The 17,761-nt window shown below is 41.2% G+C and overlaps 1 protein-coding gene across 6 annotated transcripts in view; it reads left to right on the forward strand.

The window, feature by feature from the left end:
- AGAP1 (ArfGAP with GTPase domain, ankyrin repeat and PH domain 1) overlaps positions 1-17,761 on the forward strand; it is a 402,183-nt gene that overhangs the window by 257,134 nt on the left and 127,288 nt on the right. For all 6 annotated transcript variants that reach the window (XM_062003066.1, XM_062003067.1, XM_062003065.1 and 3 more), the window contains one exon: positions 8,242-8,410. In XM_062003066.1, coding sequence (XP_061859050.1) covers positions 8,242-8,410 — 169 coding nt within the window. The remainder of the gene's footprint in view (positions 1-8,241; positions 8,411-17,761) is intronic.

The raw sequence follows: 17,761 nt of genomic DNA on the forward strand, positions 1-17,761 counted from the left end.
GTCTGCTCAATTCATCTGATAGTAGCCATAGTTTCAAAATTTTTCTTTACAAACAGTACTGATTGGGTGAGCAGCTTGCTGTTAGCAATACTGTTCTCTCCTCAGATAAAGGGATTTTTTTTTTTTAATACAAAATTTCAACCTACCAAGGAGTTGTATCTAACACTAAAGCTAAACTTTGCACAGGAGCCTCAACAATATATTATATGGACACATCTTCTCGGGAGATGATACAAAACAGACCCAATTCATGGGCCTGTAAAATTCTTTGAGACTTTGACTGGAGGCTTGGGCTTTCAGCTGAGCTTTCTTTGCTTGGCTGTTTTCTCCAGGAAAAGCAGATTTGGTGAGAAATAGGAAGCTATTGAAAATGTCCGCTATATTGGTATCTGGATGTTTTGTATATCCATGCACTTTTCTTGGGTTCTATGGCATGCAATGTTCCTCTTAGAGCCAGAGTAGAAATTTGTGACCGCTATCAGTTCATACGATTTTCCTGAATAATATGGAAGTGGAGAGCATGTTTGCAAATTAAGTACTCCATCTCTCCTCGTTTTTGAGAGAGTACCATGCCAGCTGGGCTGTGGGCAGCAGTGTGGGTGTCTGCCAGTGGAGGTGGAGCTGGCTCTCGCTCTGGCCAAGAGTGCAGCACCCATCTCTATGGTTATGGGTAACTGCCTACAAACATTGCTTTGGTTCACCCTTATTTTCCGGATTGCATTACCTCAGGCTCTTTAATACCATCAGAGTGTGTTATTTGTGATGCTTCAATGGAAATATCCATCCTCTTATAAATTTCTAAATACCATAACATACGCCTTTTTTCTTCCCCCTGCCCCCCACCCCATGTTTGCTTCAAAGGAATGTAAAGCTGGATACCGACTGGCTCTGAGAGCCCTTCTATCTGGCCTTTCCTATGAACAGCTAGTCCTCACATCGGGCTTTGGTAAAGGCATATTTGAAATGACAAAAGGATATGCAGATGATGTTTTTTCATATAAGATGTAGCTCTACCTCTTGAAAAGGTAGGGAGAGAGTAAAGCAAATCTTTCAGAGGGAAAAATGAATATCTGGCTTAAGTGGTGATGAAGATAAATCTGTCTGAAGCATGTGTAAGTTTTTATAGTTATTGCATCCATTAATATATCTAAAACATCAGTTCCAATAGAAGAAATGAGTTATAGGATCAGTTACAAAATATGGGTATAGTAATTGCATGTACAGTTAATGAGTTGGTGCCCTGTTTTTTCTGCTTACCACAACTGGCACTCTTTCTGGAAGCCTTTTCATCAAAGCCATGTTGAGAGCAGCATTCTCCTCTCTATAAGAATTGACTTAAATGTCCCAGAGCTTTCCTTTCTTAATTCTAGCATGTTTCACTGTAAATTTACATTGCTTCTAGTGACAACTAGAGGATACCTGCCCTTTATAGAAAAAAAATAGGGCTGTAACTTTTTTTGGTACAGATACCAACCATAACCTATGATGTTTTAAAAGCAAATGAGGCTTTTATAAAATGGTATAGCCATAAAATGGAGACTTGCCAAGTGCCATTGCACCTGCTCTGCTTAGTGTAAAATCAGATTGTTGTTCCTGTCATTCAGCAAGCTACCCTCTGAGATACTCCAATTTTGTAATCCCAGCCAATGGAGAATGAGAAGGAGATTGATTATTCATAGTAACTTCTTACAATCACTTCCATGACTTGTTACAGACCCTCACAGGTCACCAAATGCACAAACAAGGTGAAAGTGGAGCACTTTCTTGTTTCAGATCCATTCATTTTGGAGGGCATGACAAGATTTATCATGTCATTAGTGTAGCATATTGTCATAAACACAATGCTGCTATTGCAGAGCTGTGCAAATTTGGCATTGTGTAGTCAGGAGCAGCAAACATACATTTCAGTGTCTCTCCCTTCAGAAAGGCAGGTAAAATTTTTGGTAGCAGAATGAGTTGCAATTTAAATGGTAAAAGCCAAGCTATTAATTAATCACTGGCTTTTATAAAATTAGAGTTTCCTGTCCAGCAGAGCTAACTGCTGTGGATATAAATGCTTCATAAATTACTCAGGATGGTAAAACTGTGATTTGTCTTTTACAGCTCTTGTTACAAAGTCTGACTGAGCAGTGAAGTGCAAATGGAAGGATTTTCTTAAAATGTTATGAAAATGAGTGATCCATTTAAAAAACCTGAGCATTTTGTGAAACTGGTTTTGTGTTGGAACTGCTGTCCTAACTTCTTCCCCTGCCTCTGCAACACTGATCAAACAGATTAACACTGTAGTATAGATACAGTCAGTGCTTTTTAGTACTAAAATTTTCTTGATTCCCAGTGTTAATAAAACAGATTTGAGATGACCTTTTTGTCAGGACAGAGTGCTTTAGGGTGGTTGTTTTTTTTCCAAAATACATTTTCATTCCTTTGTTTTTCCCAGAAAATAACATTTCATCGCTTTTCTTAAGCTTAACTGTATATTGCAAAGCTGAATGATGGTATGCCTGTATTTATATATGAGAGGGGAGGATAGCTAATTTAACAGGAACATTTGATGAGTATATTGTGCTGTGGCTCGTAACCTGATGGTAGGTTTGCTGTTGAAGTCTTTCTTGGGAAGGGAGGGTAGAAGAGTTGTAGACTTTTGTTTCTTCTTAGGTGTGCCTTTGGCCCAAATGGAAACCAATCAAGGAGCGATTTATGTTCATTAAGTGCTTGTCAAAACTGAAAAATTTTCTAATCAACAGCAATCTAGCTGAGGCCCCTCAATGGCTGGGAGTGTCGCCTCCGCAGTATCGGCTATTTGCCTGTTACAACTCTAGGCTAGAAATCCGCTGATGATTACATTAGGCTAAGCTGCGAAGTAAATGAACCATGTCTTATTTAGGTGCAACTAGCTTCAGTGTAGTCCTGCCCCGCAGGGCACTTTATAGTGTTTTATGGCTTTAAAATTAGTGTAGCTTCCCATTTGCTGCAGGGTGCTGCATGTTATGCCTTTGAACTCAATAAGCAATGGGAAGGGGGCCTTTTGTTGTGGTGGGGTTTTTTCTCCCCCCCTTTTCTTCTTTTTGCAGTTTAGCAATTTTGTTTTGCATCTTTTCCAGACGCGTTTTGCAATAAAAATGTCTGACTGCCACATAGAAGCACAAAAGTCAAGGCTCCATCCATTTACCGCTCTGCCAGGGGTTTGAGTGTTTCGGTCTGGTTTGAAGGGGAAGAGGCCTGGGTTTTGTTTTTCAGAGGCAGTTGTTGCTGAGGGTGAACAATAGGTTTTGTGGGTTCAATAGGTCAGCTCATGAAATTGGAATTGCATTTTAAAAAATATGCCACCCACAGTCTTTAAAATGTCATCCAGGGTTGCAACCATAAACTTCTTTTCCATAATGATTCCTATTTCGGCTCAGATCAGGAAGCACTATCACAGCCTCAATATGCTAAGCCTTAGGAGTGTTTTGTCCACTTGAGCTAGCACAAATAGAAGGTGTTTTACTTGAAAGCTCAGTTTAAGTCAGGGATGTATCTGGGAAGGATCCTGGGCCTGGACCTGTACCTATGATTGGAAAAATGGGATTTCTTCTGAATGATTTCATGAGTTCCAAATAAGAAAAAGTGTGATATTCTTACTTGTGTACCATTATATAGACATGGAAAGGCGCTGGTCTCAGAGAGTCTATCTTGGTTTTTATGTTGTGCATTGGAAAAGGGTGATAGTGTGACAAGTATCTGGTAGAAGAAACACATGGAAATATTCTTTAGGAGGGAGAAGAGATTTTTAAAAAACATTATATGACCCATGGCAATCCTGAGATTAGTGGTTTTGATTTCAGCTTTGAGTCCCATTCACCTAATGCCATGATTTTAAAAAATCTAACTCCAATGAAAGAGTTTCTCTCTATCCAGAGTCCAACTGAGCCCAACCACAGTAAATCCTGACTGTTGTCTTCCACAGCTTGATCCTTTGGTCTTCTTGATGAGGTTTCTTGGCCCTGAAGCCTCAGTTACAGCTTAGCTATTTTGCTGCAATCCAAGGACAGAAGCCCAGCTCAAAACAAGTTCAATCAGAAAGAGTCTGACTCCATCTTCTGTTACTACCAGAGCAGAACAGAACTTGCCTGTGTGGGCAGGCTGCCAGAACCTGTCCACTTGGGTGCTTCAGTGCAGCACAAACCTGGTTGAGTCAAATGGTTTGTCCCTCATTCTTTGTGGGCTTGTTTTCTATTACCTTGGAAAATATTTTGCAATTTGTAAATCAAGAGGAAAACGCCTCTTTAAGGATGGGGGAATGTGTGCTCCCACTTTGCATGCACGCAGCGGTACAAAAAAAAGTATGAGATATTTAAGTCTCGAGATAATAACTGCTAAATATTGTATTGAGTAATTCAACATTCATACACATATTATTGCTTAATACACTGATAATGAAATATGAATTTTTGAAATACAACCTAAGTAGTAGAAAGACATTTTTGGTGTGGGGGGGTGACATGTTAGAGACATTTGAAAACATTTGAACTCTGTAATGTTTTTGATACCCACATACCTATCATGAGCCATGCCCTTTAATTTAAGGATCATACTAGGGAGGAATCATGCTGCCACACACTCACTGGTCCTTGAGTGTAGTATTTGAGATAACTCTGGTAGACTTGGATGATGTGGATTTGGTTCCCAGCTTCATGGAAAGAGCAGACAACACTTTCTTCTGCCCTTCCCCTCAGTCTGATCCATATGTCTGCCTTCCACTGAAAAAGGGGCCAAGCAGGCAGCAGCAGTGCTAATCATGCCTACAGAAGAAGAGTTGATTGATTACCTGCTGTCTTCAGTCTTCTCAGCTGAGAGAAGTTAGGAAGCTAACTAGTCAGTTAACCCAAGTTCAGCTTGGTGGAGTGTCTCCTTTGGCTTTGAGGGCAATCAGAAGTCATTGCAATCTAGGGCAGCAAGTTTAACTGTTTTTAAGAACAAAAAGGACCCCCTAAAATAGCCGTGTTTCTTTTTGGTAGGTCTTTGTAGGAAACATGGTCATTTGCTCAATTTGCATGTCAATTTGGCTTCTGTTCAGTTAATTGATTAAATTAATTTCTGCTGTTATAAATGGGGAGCTATATTCAGAGCAGAACTAAAGTAATTTTACTTTATATTATTCTGTGTCATGGCACATTGTTTCTTTCTTACTCAAGGCAATTCATTTTGTGATGCTGTCAAATAATATTTTGTGTCATCTTCAGTCAATGTTGCTTTTACAATTTTTTTCTGATACTTTAACAGTTTGTTTAGTCCTCGAGATAGTGGTCAATGGCTTTGAGTAGTCAAATTAACACCTCACCAGCACTACACTTAAGCAAACTGCTAACAGTAACCTTGGGATGAAAAGTAGTGAGAATCAATATAGCTAGCATATTTTTAGGGATTATTGATTGATTAATGTGTTCTGGCCTTAACTTCAAGAGGCAGCATTGCCCCACAGCTGACTAAGATTAAGTTGCCAGTTACTAATAACTGCAGGCCATTACCTGCATACTATTTCACAGGCTCGGAGATGAGATGAAGACCTTTTGTAATCCTTAACTGAAGAAAACATTGCATTCACGGGGTGTATAATGGAAAACCTTTGCTCTTCTCTGGCTTATACCAGCCCTTGCTGCGAGAATTGGAGAACTGGTTTGATTCAGTGCTGCCTGTTATTCCTCTAGGGATCTTTTTGGGACAACTGAGACACCAATGGCTTGTCTCCCCACCTCTGCCTCTGAAGGCAGCTCTGCAGAAGGTGGGAGCCATGTTAAGCTGTGCTGCTGTCAGCAAGCTGAGAGCTGTGGGTTTCCCCGCCACAAGTCTCAATTGCTAGCAGGTTTCTCTCATTGCACCTCATTTGCATCTGGGACATCAATTAGCATGTTTGTTGAGGCTAATTGAATGAAACTCAATCATAGCTCTTAATTGCTTGACTATGTGAAAAGAAATCACATTAATGCAGCTAATTAAGTGTATGGCAATAGATGCAACATAATTAGGAGCAAAATGTAAAAAACAAGTGATGAAGAAGGTGCAAGCGCAGAAGCATGAGGTACTGGCTTCTGTCATCCACACGCGTTTTTGGGGAGGGGTCTCTTTCTTTTGGTGCTTGCTTCTTTTTTTTTTCCCTCGGCATTGCTGAATGATGAACATGGACAAGTTGAGAAGAAAAATGCAAATGGATTTGCAATTACTACTTTTTCAAGCTGTTGAGGGGTAGAAGACGGCACTTCTGGGGTGGCCCGCTGTTGAATGGGCTCTAGGGACTTGTTAAGTGCTGTTTAATAGTACTTGGCTTTGAATTACCCTCATGCCTCTTTAAAGGGTTTTTTCCCCTTTTTTCTCAGATCAGCATTTTCTACAACTAACATCTAGGGGAATTATATCTGTAACATTTGCATATCAAAATCAGGCTTGCTGTCTTCTCTTTAACATGGCTATTCCAAATGACAGCAAGACCCTCATCTGTTCTAATCTGATCAAACCCTCCATTGCACTTCTGAAGGCATGACATTATTTGTAGTTTTAACTTTTATTCCCGAGAGCAGATCTGAAGGAGCTCATGTGGGTGCGGATGCTCTGCTGACTGGAAACTTGGTGCTTGCCTCTCCTTCTCAGGGAAATGCAGAGATTATCGCTATGCATCCTACTCACAAGGAAAGCGGCTTTATTATTTACATTTGATATATCCCTATAAATATTTAAACTGACATTAACACTTGTGTGGCATCTGTTGTGTTTGGGCTCTTCCATATAATAACGGTATGGCTGCAGCTCATTTATTTCCTGTTTGCCAACATTCACTTACTCTCTCAAATGGTTTATAGCTCACCTAAGCCTGGTTTACTCTCAATTAAAAGGGTTTTAATAAGGCCCTGTTACATCTCACAAGTTGGCAGGGTAGCAAGGAAATCGTATACACTCTTCATATGAAGAATTTGGAATAAACACCTTCTCAAATTTAAATGGAGTAGACTGATTGTTGTATGTTAAATAAAATGTGTCCATTAAAAGGAATACATGCTGAGGTTTAGTCACTATCTGATTAAGCCTCATTTCAGAGTACATAAGCAATAAATGCTCAATTATGTTTTGCTTATTGTATTTTAATTTGTGAAGAACTGGCATTGAACAAGAAAGTTATGCCAACTTGATAATTTATGGATTAAACCATTTGTTCTTTTCTATGTAACATCTAGTGAATGAATTTTTATTAATGGACTGCCTTTGTTTCTTTTGGCAGCTGAGCTCTTACCTCACAAATTGTTCAGACCCCTCCTTTTCACTGTTCATAATTCTCGAACAGCTAGGGGGAAAAAAAAGACTAATATGATAGCTTAGTTTTGGAGTTTTATAACAGATTAACGTTAACTATGAGTAAAGAAATGTTGGTTTGGTAGTAGATTTTTTAATGCATTTTGGGCAGAATATATAATTTCTACTGTAGAAATTGTCAAAGGTGGAAGGCTTTTTATGAGGGAGAGATTGCTCCTTGTATTATGGCAGCAGTGATGTAGACCTCAGGTATGCTTTTAGTCCATTTGGGTATTTACTTGTAAATTCAGTGCTCTGGTGGTGTATAGGTTAGTTGACCACTGTCTTTCTCCAGCTGACTGGGTTTGTCTGCTTATTTCCTCTTTGTGGGCTTTCCAACTGAGAATTAGGAAAAGCATTTCCACTGTTTGCTTCCAGCCTTCACTGCGTTTACACAATTTGCGGGTTTGTTGTTTTCCCCTACTGTGATTTTTTTGTGTGTTTGAAGGAAGGATCATATTCAACAGAAACTATGTTGTAATTGAATAAACGTTGCCAAAGAGTGCTCCTTCATAACTTCTGTGACTGCTAGCCAATTTCAGCCAAATTTGACGGAGAAAGAGGTAAAGGCATAAAACAAGAGAGGAGAAACAAGTAAGCAGGCTTAATGAGGGACAGTCAGGCTTGTCTTTTCTTTTGGGACCTGCTTGCTGGTGAATTCTTACATGTGACTCAGAACCAGCCTCTTACCCAACTGGTAGTTGGAGAACGCATTGAAAAGCTCCAGACTTTTGGGAAGTAATTGAAGTGAGAAATGTGGAAGAGATTATGAAGAAAATGGAAAGAAGAGGAAAATCATATAGTGGATGTCAGCAGTTGATGTGGGGCAAAAGTTTTGTGAAACCACATTTCATTAGTTCTATTGTTTACAGAACTACTTGTTTGATATTGGTTTTTGGGTTTTTCTTTTCCTCTTACTAGGACTATATGCAGAATGTTCACGGTAAAGAAATCGACTTGCTGAGAACCACTGTGAAAGTCCCCGGGAAGAGGCCACCCCGAGCTACATCAGCTTGTGCACCCATTTCCAGTCCCAAAACGAATGGCCTCTCCAAGGACATGAGCAGTTTACACATTTCGCCAAATTCAGGTAAGAGAACACCATGCTGGGGAAAAAAAGGGAGACTGTATTTCCAGTGTCTGTAGGCAACTGTCATCTACTACCGGGAAGAGGATGATACCTATTCATAATGTGCAAGTCCAAAAAAGCACTGATGTGTAACTTTTTAAGCCCTGACTGCTGATCTGTCATCTACATGAGATTCCTCAAAGTCCATCTTTTTATATTTGTTACCTTATACTCACCAAAACCCTACAAAATTTCCACAGAAATTAACAAATGTGAAGAACTGATGCTGCCTTATACCTAATCTGTTATTAGGTAATTTGGAAGAAACGGAGATGTAGCATTTGAAAGGGCATTTTGTGACTTCCTGGTGGGATCCACAGCACTTCTTTCCGCCTTTATACGAATGCATCATTTTGAACTTTACAACGGAAAGATTCTTATGCACAAAACTATTTTAGTTCATTTATGGAAGTAGCTATGTAGCTCCTTGTGAGCCCTAAACAAAGGAGTTTATTGTTTTTCTGGAGTACTTGTCCATACAGCTAAGTAGATTTAAAAATTTGCATTAAAGTAAAACATTTAAGACCGTTTATCTTGTAAAATGCACAACTTATACAGATGCCATAATAGTATAGTGTTGATGTGAAAGTTTTGTCAGCATGTTTGGGTTGATGTCCATAAAGTGCCAAGTGCCTTTTGCATTTGTATTTAACACAGACACCTCCAGCATGCGTTGGCAAAACCACCCGTACGCTTTTGTCCCAATGCAATACACACTAACCAAGTGGGATGGGCAACTGCAGGAAGGAATCCCGTCACCCTGTTCTTCGAGAGCTTTCTCGTTGGTAGTAATGGTTGTGCTTCAGGTCAACACGTAATTTGTTTTTGCCATGCGTGTTCCCCTGTTGGGAAGAGGGAGAAGGATTTTTCTTCTGACTGCAGATGCTGATCATTGAGATTAATGTTTAAAAAAGGAAAAAAAAAAGCCTTACAGCTCTACAGTGGTGCCACTAGGCAGATATGTCTGGAGATCTCGTGTGGCATGATGTATTAGTTTAGCCTGGGACCTGAAATGTGTGAAACCATGCTTTTATCAGACCTTTTTTCAAGTTGTAACCTACTCCTCAAGAGGCACATAGCTGGCATTGTCATTGAAAGAGTTTGAAGGAGAAAATTATTCATGGTTGGTTTGGGTTTTCCATTTTACTGTTTAATTACGGAGGGGTAGGAGTGGTTTTACTTTTCTACATATTCCATAGTTAAGGCAATAAAAGTGCTGACCAAGTCAATAAACCAGCAGTAAGATGTTTAAATAAGAGATTTCTGCTTTTAAGATGTTGTCCTGGTTTAGGCCCATCAAGGGACAAAAGACCACGATTAGACTCAAGTACCACAGACTTGAGAATTACTAAAGGGCAGGGAGGGCTTAATTGCTGCTTGTGGTCTCGAACAAAACAGACCAGGCTACTCAGCTTGGGGAAGAAACCAGAAAATAATGTAATCCACTGCCAACTAAAGCATAGCCATAAAACCCCAAAACATAACAAACAGAAAACAACACAGAGTGGGGCAACAATGAAGAGCACAACCAGCCCTTTAAGACCACCTTCTCCCCTCTTCCCGGGCTCAGAGCCTTGATACTGGTGTCTTTTTTTTCCTTCCCTGCTGAATGGCTAACGGGGGCAGGGAATGGGGGTTTCAGACAGTCCATTCCTGATAGTTTCTGCCCTTTGTCTCTCCTCAGGGCATGTGGGCTCCTCACCAGTCCTCCCTGCTCCTCTGCTGGGTACCTCACACACCCAGCAGCCCTGCACGGGCTGCTCCAAAGTGCATTCATCCTAAGGACTGCAGCTCCTCTCTGCCTCTCGTGTGGGGCTGCTCTGTGGCCCGCAGGCTCCAGCACAGCCTGTGCCATGGCTGCCTCCTCACACAGTCTCTCACCCGTCTGGGCGCACTCACCCGGAGCTGCTGGTGGCTCTCAGTCCTGCATTGCCCTCCATGGGTTGCAGGGGCACAGCTGTGTTCTCACCATGACTTGCAGAGGGGTCTCTGGTCTGGTGCTTGTACTTCCTTCCTCCTTCTCTGACTGTGGAATCCGCATAGTCGCCTCCATCTTGTACCATTCCTCCACCTCCTCCCACACGCTTAAAATTCCTGTTCTTAAATAGTGATGGCAGAGGCTCCAGATTGGCCCATCCAGGCTGGAGGTGGGTCTGAATCAAAGAGCCAGGGGAAAGTCTGAGAGTTCTTTATGGGATCTACACTGCAGCCCCATCCCCCTGTTACCAAGCAAAAGCAGCTGCTCGCTAAACCATGACAGATGTTTAAACACAAGCCAAAATTTCTTGTTTGCTCCAGAGAAGTACATATCTGAAAACATACTCAGATACATACTAATATAGTTTATAGCATGGAATTTACATGTTTTGGCATATGCTTAAGTAATCAGGTCAGAGGGAAGCAGTTTGTACTTTAATTGAATGTACAATATTCATTTTGTTTCAGGACTCCCTGCAAATATATTCTTTACATGAAACTGTACAATGTGGTAGCCACTGTTTATGTATCGTGGCTAGTCTGAGTTTTTATCACACAACAATTGTTTTAAAAGTACTAGAAAGTGCAAATGCTGGAAAACAGCATTTTTCAAATACTATGGTGGGAATAGTTGAAGCTTCTGTCCTCTTTTGGCATCTTTATCATGTCACCTAGTAATATAGATGTTGTTGATGTCTGGTTAGCACAGCTCAAGAGAGCTACTGTGGTTAAGTCTTAAAATAATTAATGGCCTTGTAATGTATGTGAGAGTTGTATCCAAGAAAAGATGAATCTGATTTCTGTATCATTACCTACCGTTTTCCCTCTCACACGTCTAAGACACTATGCTGACCCTTCTTTGATTTTAAGCAACTTCTTGACCTACTTGTCGTAGCATGGTGCTCTTCCTATAGATAAAACAGTCACTGATGTCTTAATTATATTCCCCCTACAGCTGGCTAGAAGCCTAGCAGTTTTGAAGCATCTTTATAACTTGCTGGGGGGAGCAGGTGAAGACAGACTGGCATGAATATCTTTGTGCTCTACACTGTGCCAGTCAGCCTGTTCATACTTTGCTACCTGCTGTCTCATGCCCACTTTGAGTATCAGGGGATATAGAAGGGAGATAGCTAAGGTTTTGGTGTGAGAGAAGGGTGAATGAAGATGCAAACATTTCTATTCAGTTGTAAAATAGAATAGAATAGAATAGAATCATTTCAGGTGGAAGAGATCTTTAAGATCGTCGATTCCAGCCTTTGTCCAAGGCCGATCAACCACTAGACCATTTCCCTAAATACAACATCCAACCGTCTTTTAAACACTTCCAGGGATGGTGTCTCTACCCCCTCCCTGGACAGCCCATTCCAATGCTTGACAGCCCTTTCAGTGAAGAAATTCCTCCTCATATCCAGCCTGAACCTCTTCTGGGGCAACTTGAGGCCATTTCCTCCTGTTCCACTGTTTGTTGCTAGGTAGGACAGGCCAACCCCCTGCCTCGCTAGGAGACCAATAAGGTCTCCCCTGAGCCTTCTTTTCTCCAGGCTAAACAGTCCCAGATCCCTCAGCCATTCCTCATCTGAAACATGCTCCAAATCCTTTACTAGCTTGGTAGCTTGCCTCTGTATCCTGTCCAGCACCCCAGTGTCCTTCTTGTAGAGAGGGGCCCAAAACTGGACACAGTATTCGAGGTGCGGCCTCACCAAAGCCAAGTTACAGGGAATGATCACCTCCCTCCTCCTACTGATAACACTGTTCCTGATACAGGCCAGGATGCCATTGGCCTTCTTGGCCACCTGAGCACCCTGCTGGTTTATGTTTAGTTGCTATCAGTCAACACTCCCAGATCCCTTTCTTCCTGGCAGCTTTCCAGCCACTCCTCCCCAAGCCTGTAGCACTGCTGGGGGTTGCTCTGGCCCAAATACAGTATCTGGAACTTGGCCTTATTGAAACTCATGGCATTGGCCTTGGCCCAGCAGTCCCGCCTATCGAGATCTCTCTGTAAAGCTTCCCTACCCTCAAGCAGATCGACACTTCCACCCAGCTTGGTGTCATCTGCAAACTTACTAAGGGTGCACTCTGTCCCCTCATCCAGATCATTAATAAAGATGTTAAACAGGAGTGGCTCCAGTACTGAGCCCTGGGAGACACCACTCATGACTGGCTGCCAACTGAATTTATCTCCATTGACCACAACTCTTTGGACTCAACCATCTAACTGGTTTTTCACCCAGGAAGGTGTATGCCCATCCAAGCCAAGAACAGCCAATTGCTTTAAGAGAATGCTGTGGGAAACAGTGTCAAATGCCTTACTAAAATCAAAGTAGACAACGTCCACAGCCTTTCCTTCATCCAATAAGTGCATCATCCTGTCATAGAAGTTGATCCAGCAGGACTGCTGATAAACAATGTACAGTGGCTTGGTGAGCACCCCTGCCAGTTCTGTCAGCATCCTCGGATGTACCCCATCTGGCCCCATAGATTTGTGCACGTCATTGTGGGGCAGCAGGTCACTGACCATCTCCTCCTGAACTGTAGGGGGACATTTTGCTCCTTGCCTCTGTCTCTTGGCTTGAGGGGCTGACTTTCCCCAGTGGAAATGCTCCTATTACTAAAGACTGAGGCAAAGAAGGCATTAAGCACCTCAGCCTTATCCTCATCATTTATTACCAAATTTCCTTCTGGATCTAATAGGGGATGGAGGCTCTCCTTGGTCTGTCTTTTATTGTTAATGTATTTATAGAAGCTTTTCTTATTATTAAAGCCAGTTTGACTTCTAGCTGAGCTTTTGACCTTCTTAATTATCTCCCTACATAACCTAACAATGTTCTTGTGCTCATTGTAAGTGGTCTGCCCCTTCTTCCAGAGGCCATAAACTCTTTTTTTTCCCTGATTTTAAGCCAAATCTCCCTATTCAGCCAGGCCAATCTTCTTTACCTCCAGCTCATCTTACAGCATGTGGGGTTATCCTGTTCCTGGACCTTTAAGACTTCCTTCTTAAAAAGTGTCTAGCCTTCCTGGACTCCTATACCCTTCAAAACTGACTCCCAAGGAATTCTACCAAGTAACCTCCTAAACAAGTCAAAGTCTGCCCTTCCAAAGTGTCTGTTTTGCTACCCTGCCTTCTAACATCTCTATGAATAGAGAACTTAATAATTTCATGGTCGCTGTTCCCCAGATGGCCTCCAACTACCACATCCTCCACAAGACCTTCTCTGTTCACAAACAAGAGGTCCAGCAGGGCACCCTCCCTGGTTGGTTCACTTACCAGCTGTGTGAGGAAGTTATCTTCCACACATTCCAGGGAATGCTTTTCTTCAGTTTGTTAGTGCTGGCAAAATGTTGTCTTCATAATGCATTACACTTGAAAACAGATCACAGAGCTGAAATCATCTGTTAATATTTTTTCTTTAGTAGGTTTCTGTACATGGATCTGCTGTGCAGAGGAGGTTTGGACTAAACATAGAAAGAATCAGCATCTGCTGTTACTATTTTTAGGACTACAAATATACTGTAATCTCACTGTTTTTCATATTCCCCTTCCCAAAAGCAGTGATGTTTTCTGTTCATCTGTGCTTTTGCCCAACTTGGTACCTGATGCAGAGTAATATTCACCATGGTTAGAAGTGAGTACAATATTTCATTTAGTTGTTTGATGGGGTCAGGAATAGACTTTCTTCTGCTGTTAAGTAACGTGTACAGTTTCCTGAAAATACTAAGATATTCATAGAATACTACTGCTCAATTAGAATGTCCATTTAAGATTGTCCTCTGGAAATCGAATTTGTGATCTTTGATTATACGTGGTGATAGCCCAGGCCCACAAAAAGCATTTCTTGTCTGGAATTACCTATTATCCACTAACTTGTGTTCTTAAAAATGTTTGAACTTACTTTCATTCAAACATCAAAACCAAAAAAAAGTCAAAGCCTTTTTATTGTTGAAATGGTCAAATGAAACAGTCAAATACTGCTTATCTTAAATAGTGTCTTCATTTGAAGACATCAGTGGTCTGTTATTATAAACTGGTAAGAATCTACTTACGTAGATTTCAGTGCCAATTTTGCCCATAAATATGTGTATTAGATTTCTATTAGCCTATAATTTGCATGTTTAAAATTCATTATTTCAAAAGGGCCCAACAGATAATTTTCTCTGTCTTTTAGTGGATTTTTTTGTATTTTGGGTAGATGCTAGTGTATCAGCTGATCTAAAAGCAAAACCTTTTGCCTAGCAGCTTTTTGGTTGTAAAATTCATGCCATGGGGATACTATCTCAGAGCCTGGTACTGTTCGGCATAGGGGTCCCAGGACAACATGTGGTCAGACTCCAGATAGCTTAGGCCAGGGAGATGGAGCAGTCATCTCTTAAGAGATATTTTGGGGATTGCTTTTATCTTCTAACTCTCACTTGATTTCTGCAGGGATGATCACTGGTGCCTTTTGTCTCTGAGGCAACGCTTGCTGCTAAAAGACACAACACTGTCCATAAGAGAGCTCAAAATATCATTGACCTTCTGTAATACCCACCACGGTCCATGAGGCAATAGGGCAGTTTGAGATCTTCCTTATTTAGGAAGGCTCTTCAGAGGGTCCTGGATAGGCTGAATCAATGGGCCAAGGCCAATGGTACGAGTTTCAACAAGTGCTGAGTCCTGCGCTTGGGCCACAACAACCCCATACAATGCTACAGGCTTAGGACAGTGTAGCTGGAAAGCCATCTGGTGGTATTAATTGACAGACAGCTGAATATGAGCCAGCAGTGTGGCCAAGAAGGCCAATGGCATCCTGGCCTGTATCAGAAATAGTGTGGCCAGCAGGGCCATGGAAGTGATTATTCCCCTGTACTCCACCTTGGTGAGGCCATGCCTGGAATACTGTGTTCATTTTTAGGCTCCTCACAACAAAAAATGACATTGAGGGGCTGGAGTGTGTCCATGAGCAATGGAGCTGGTGAAGGGTCTGGAGAACAAGTCTGATCAGGAGCATCTGAGGGAGCTGGGAGTGTTTAGTCTGGAGAAAAAAAGGCTGTGGGGACGTGTAATCACTCTCTTACAACTAACTGAAAGGAAGTTATAGTGAGATGGGGGTCACTCTCTTCTCTCCAGTAATGAACAATAGAATAAGAGGGAAAGGGCTCGAGTTGCCCCAGAGAAGGTCTAGATTGGAGATTTGGAAGAACTTTTTCACTGAGAGGGTTTTCAAGCATTGGAACAGACTGCCTGGGGAGCTGATGAAGTCACCATCCCTGGAGATATTTGAAAGACACATAGGTGAGGTGCTGAGAAACATGGTTTAGTGATGGGCTTGACAGTGTTAGGTTAGTGATTGGACTAGATCTTAAAGGTCTTTTCCAACTGAAATGATTCTGTGAACCTTCTCAGCACCTTCCCTCTCTAAGCCTTTTTGGACTTAAGTGATTGTTTGCATCAAACATGTTCTGTCTCTTTTCTCCTACGTGCTTAAGTGTGGTAGAGATAATTCCCAAGGTGCTTTCCATAGCATTGCTATGAGAAAAACAGGAAGAATGAGGCTAATCAAGGTGATGTGAATTCAAGAGGGGTATACAGCCAAGCAGTAAGTGAAAGGTTTTTTTTGTTAGATCTAATTGACGTAGATGTCACATGCAGAAGGAACGGTTTAAAAGCATGTCATTCCCAGCACATTGAGTTTAGTCATGCCTTGTGGCACTTCTGGTTTGAATGAGATTGTTTTTCCGGTTTTGAAGACTGCTTGATAAACAGACCTATAATTACTATCTCTCAGCAGCAGGTATCCTGATCTGTAAATCTCTTTACATCCCAAACATCTGGAAGCAGGTGTCTCTGGGAAGTAATCATCCTAATAACAAATGCCCAGTTCCAGTACTTTTCGAGAGTTTCCATTTCAGAAATGTAAAAAAAAAAAAAAAAAAGGTCTGGGTGAGAAGATATGAAGAAAAAAGAACTTGGGGTGACTCTTTCCTTATGGGCTTCCACACTGACACAGGAGCTGGGAAGCATACTTTTCTCCTGATATGTATAGTCATGGTAGGACAGTCACCAAACTGAAGTTTAACAAAAAGGGACAAGGGAATATTTTCTGTACTCCAACAGAAAACAGACAAATGCATAGAAAGTAAGACTTTCTGCTACTGAAAAGTCAGACTCTCCTAGGAGTTTTGTCATGACATCTTAAAAGTTGAATGCTGATCTCTGGGCTTTCTTGGGTTCTTGGAGGTGCGATTTTAGGTTTATCTAAACTGGCTGCTTCTCCCAGGCAATGCAGAAGGGTGGGAAGCTGTTTTAGTTCTGTTACTTGAGGCTTTAAATAACATATTTTTAACTGTGGCCTTATGGAAAGTGTTTATGCTTGTATGTTAACCTGGAAGGAATCTCTGAGTTTGGGGAAATGGAAGTTTGTTCCTTTAAATTGAAAATTATGTTAACGTTGTGGTATCTTAAAATTGTTGAGTGAAGCTGCATTATCATGAATTTAACTCAAGTTTACATGTCGGTGAGCATCATTCTGTTGGTGAATCAGAGGTGGAGGTAGTTCAGAATAGGTTAACCTGTGGACTTGCTCAGTTCAACTGTATCTAAGATTGTGGTGACATCGTAAGGGTCAGCAGTCCTGTAAATCAGGCACTGGGCAAATCTCTGTGCCTTTTAGAAGACAACTTTGGAACAGGAGTGGATCTGGGTTTCAATTACTCCCAAGTTGGGTTGGATTTGAGCTGGCTGACCTGAAGGTGAACTTATTCCTGAAATCTCTCCCAGGAGTCATTTATTTCTTCTCTACAAACAACCCAAAGCCTGAGCTGCAGCAAGAGCCACTGATGTAGAAAGTTCACATCTAAAAATAGCTTATGGTGTAGAGATAAATTCTTTCCTGATTAACACTTCATTTAAATAATTTGGTGCTATTAAATTTACTTACAATAGTGACTGTACAGCATGTCAAGTATCCTAAAATGTGTTAGCTACATAGCCATCATTAAGTATGCTAAAGGTTGTTATCTGCTAACTGTGTGTGACATTTCAGACATGTTACAAGAACGGCATCTTCACATTTTTATAAATGTGAGTTTTCTGTCTGTTATTAATTGTGATCATGTATCAAATCAACATAGCAGTCACTAAGTAATCTTATTTTCCACTGGAGTGCTTGGAATCAGGATGAGTTGGAATAGACCACCCTCCAGATTTGTCTTTTAAAAAAGATACAGAGTTGATGTTTGAATTAGACCAGCATATCTTCACAGTGATAGCTACCTGTCCAGTTGGGTAGCTGTTTTCCACAATATCTGAATTAACAGCTGACAAGGCCTGTACTGTGAGCCAGCACTTTCTGAAGTGTT

This window comes from Colius striatus, chromosome 9 (genome assembly GCF_028858725.1).
Source record: "Colius striatus isolate bColStr4 chromosome 9, bColStr4.1.hap1, whole genome shotgun sequence".
Taxonomy (NCBI): Eukaryota; Metazoa; Chordata; class Aves; order Coliiformes; family Coliidae; genus Colius; species Colius striatus.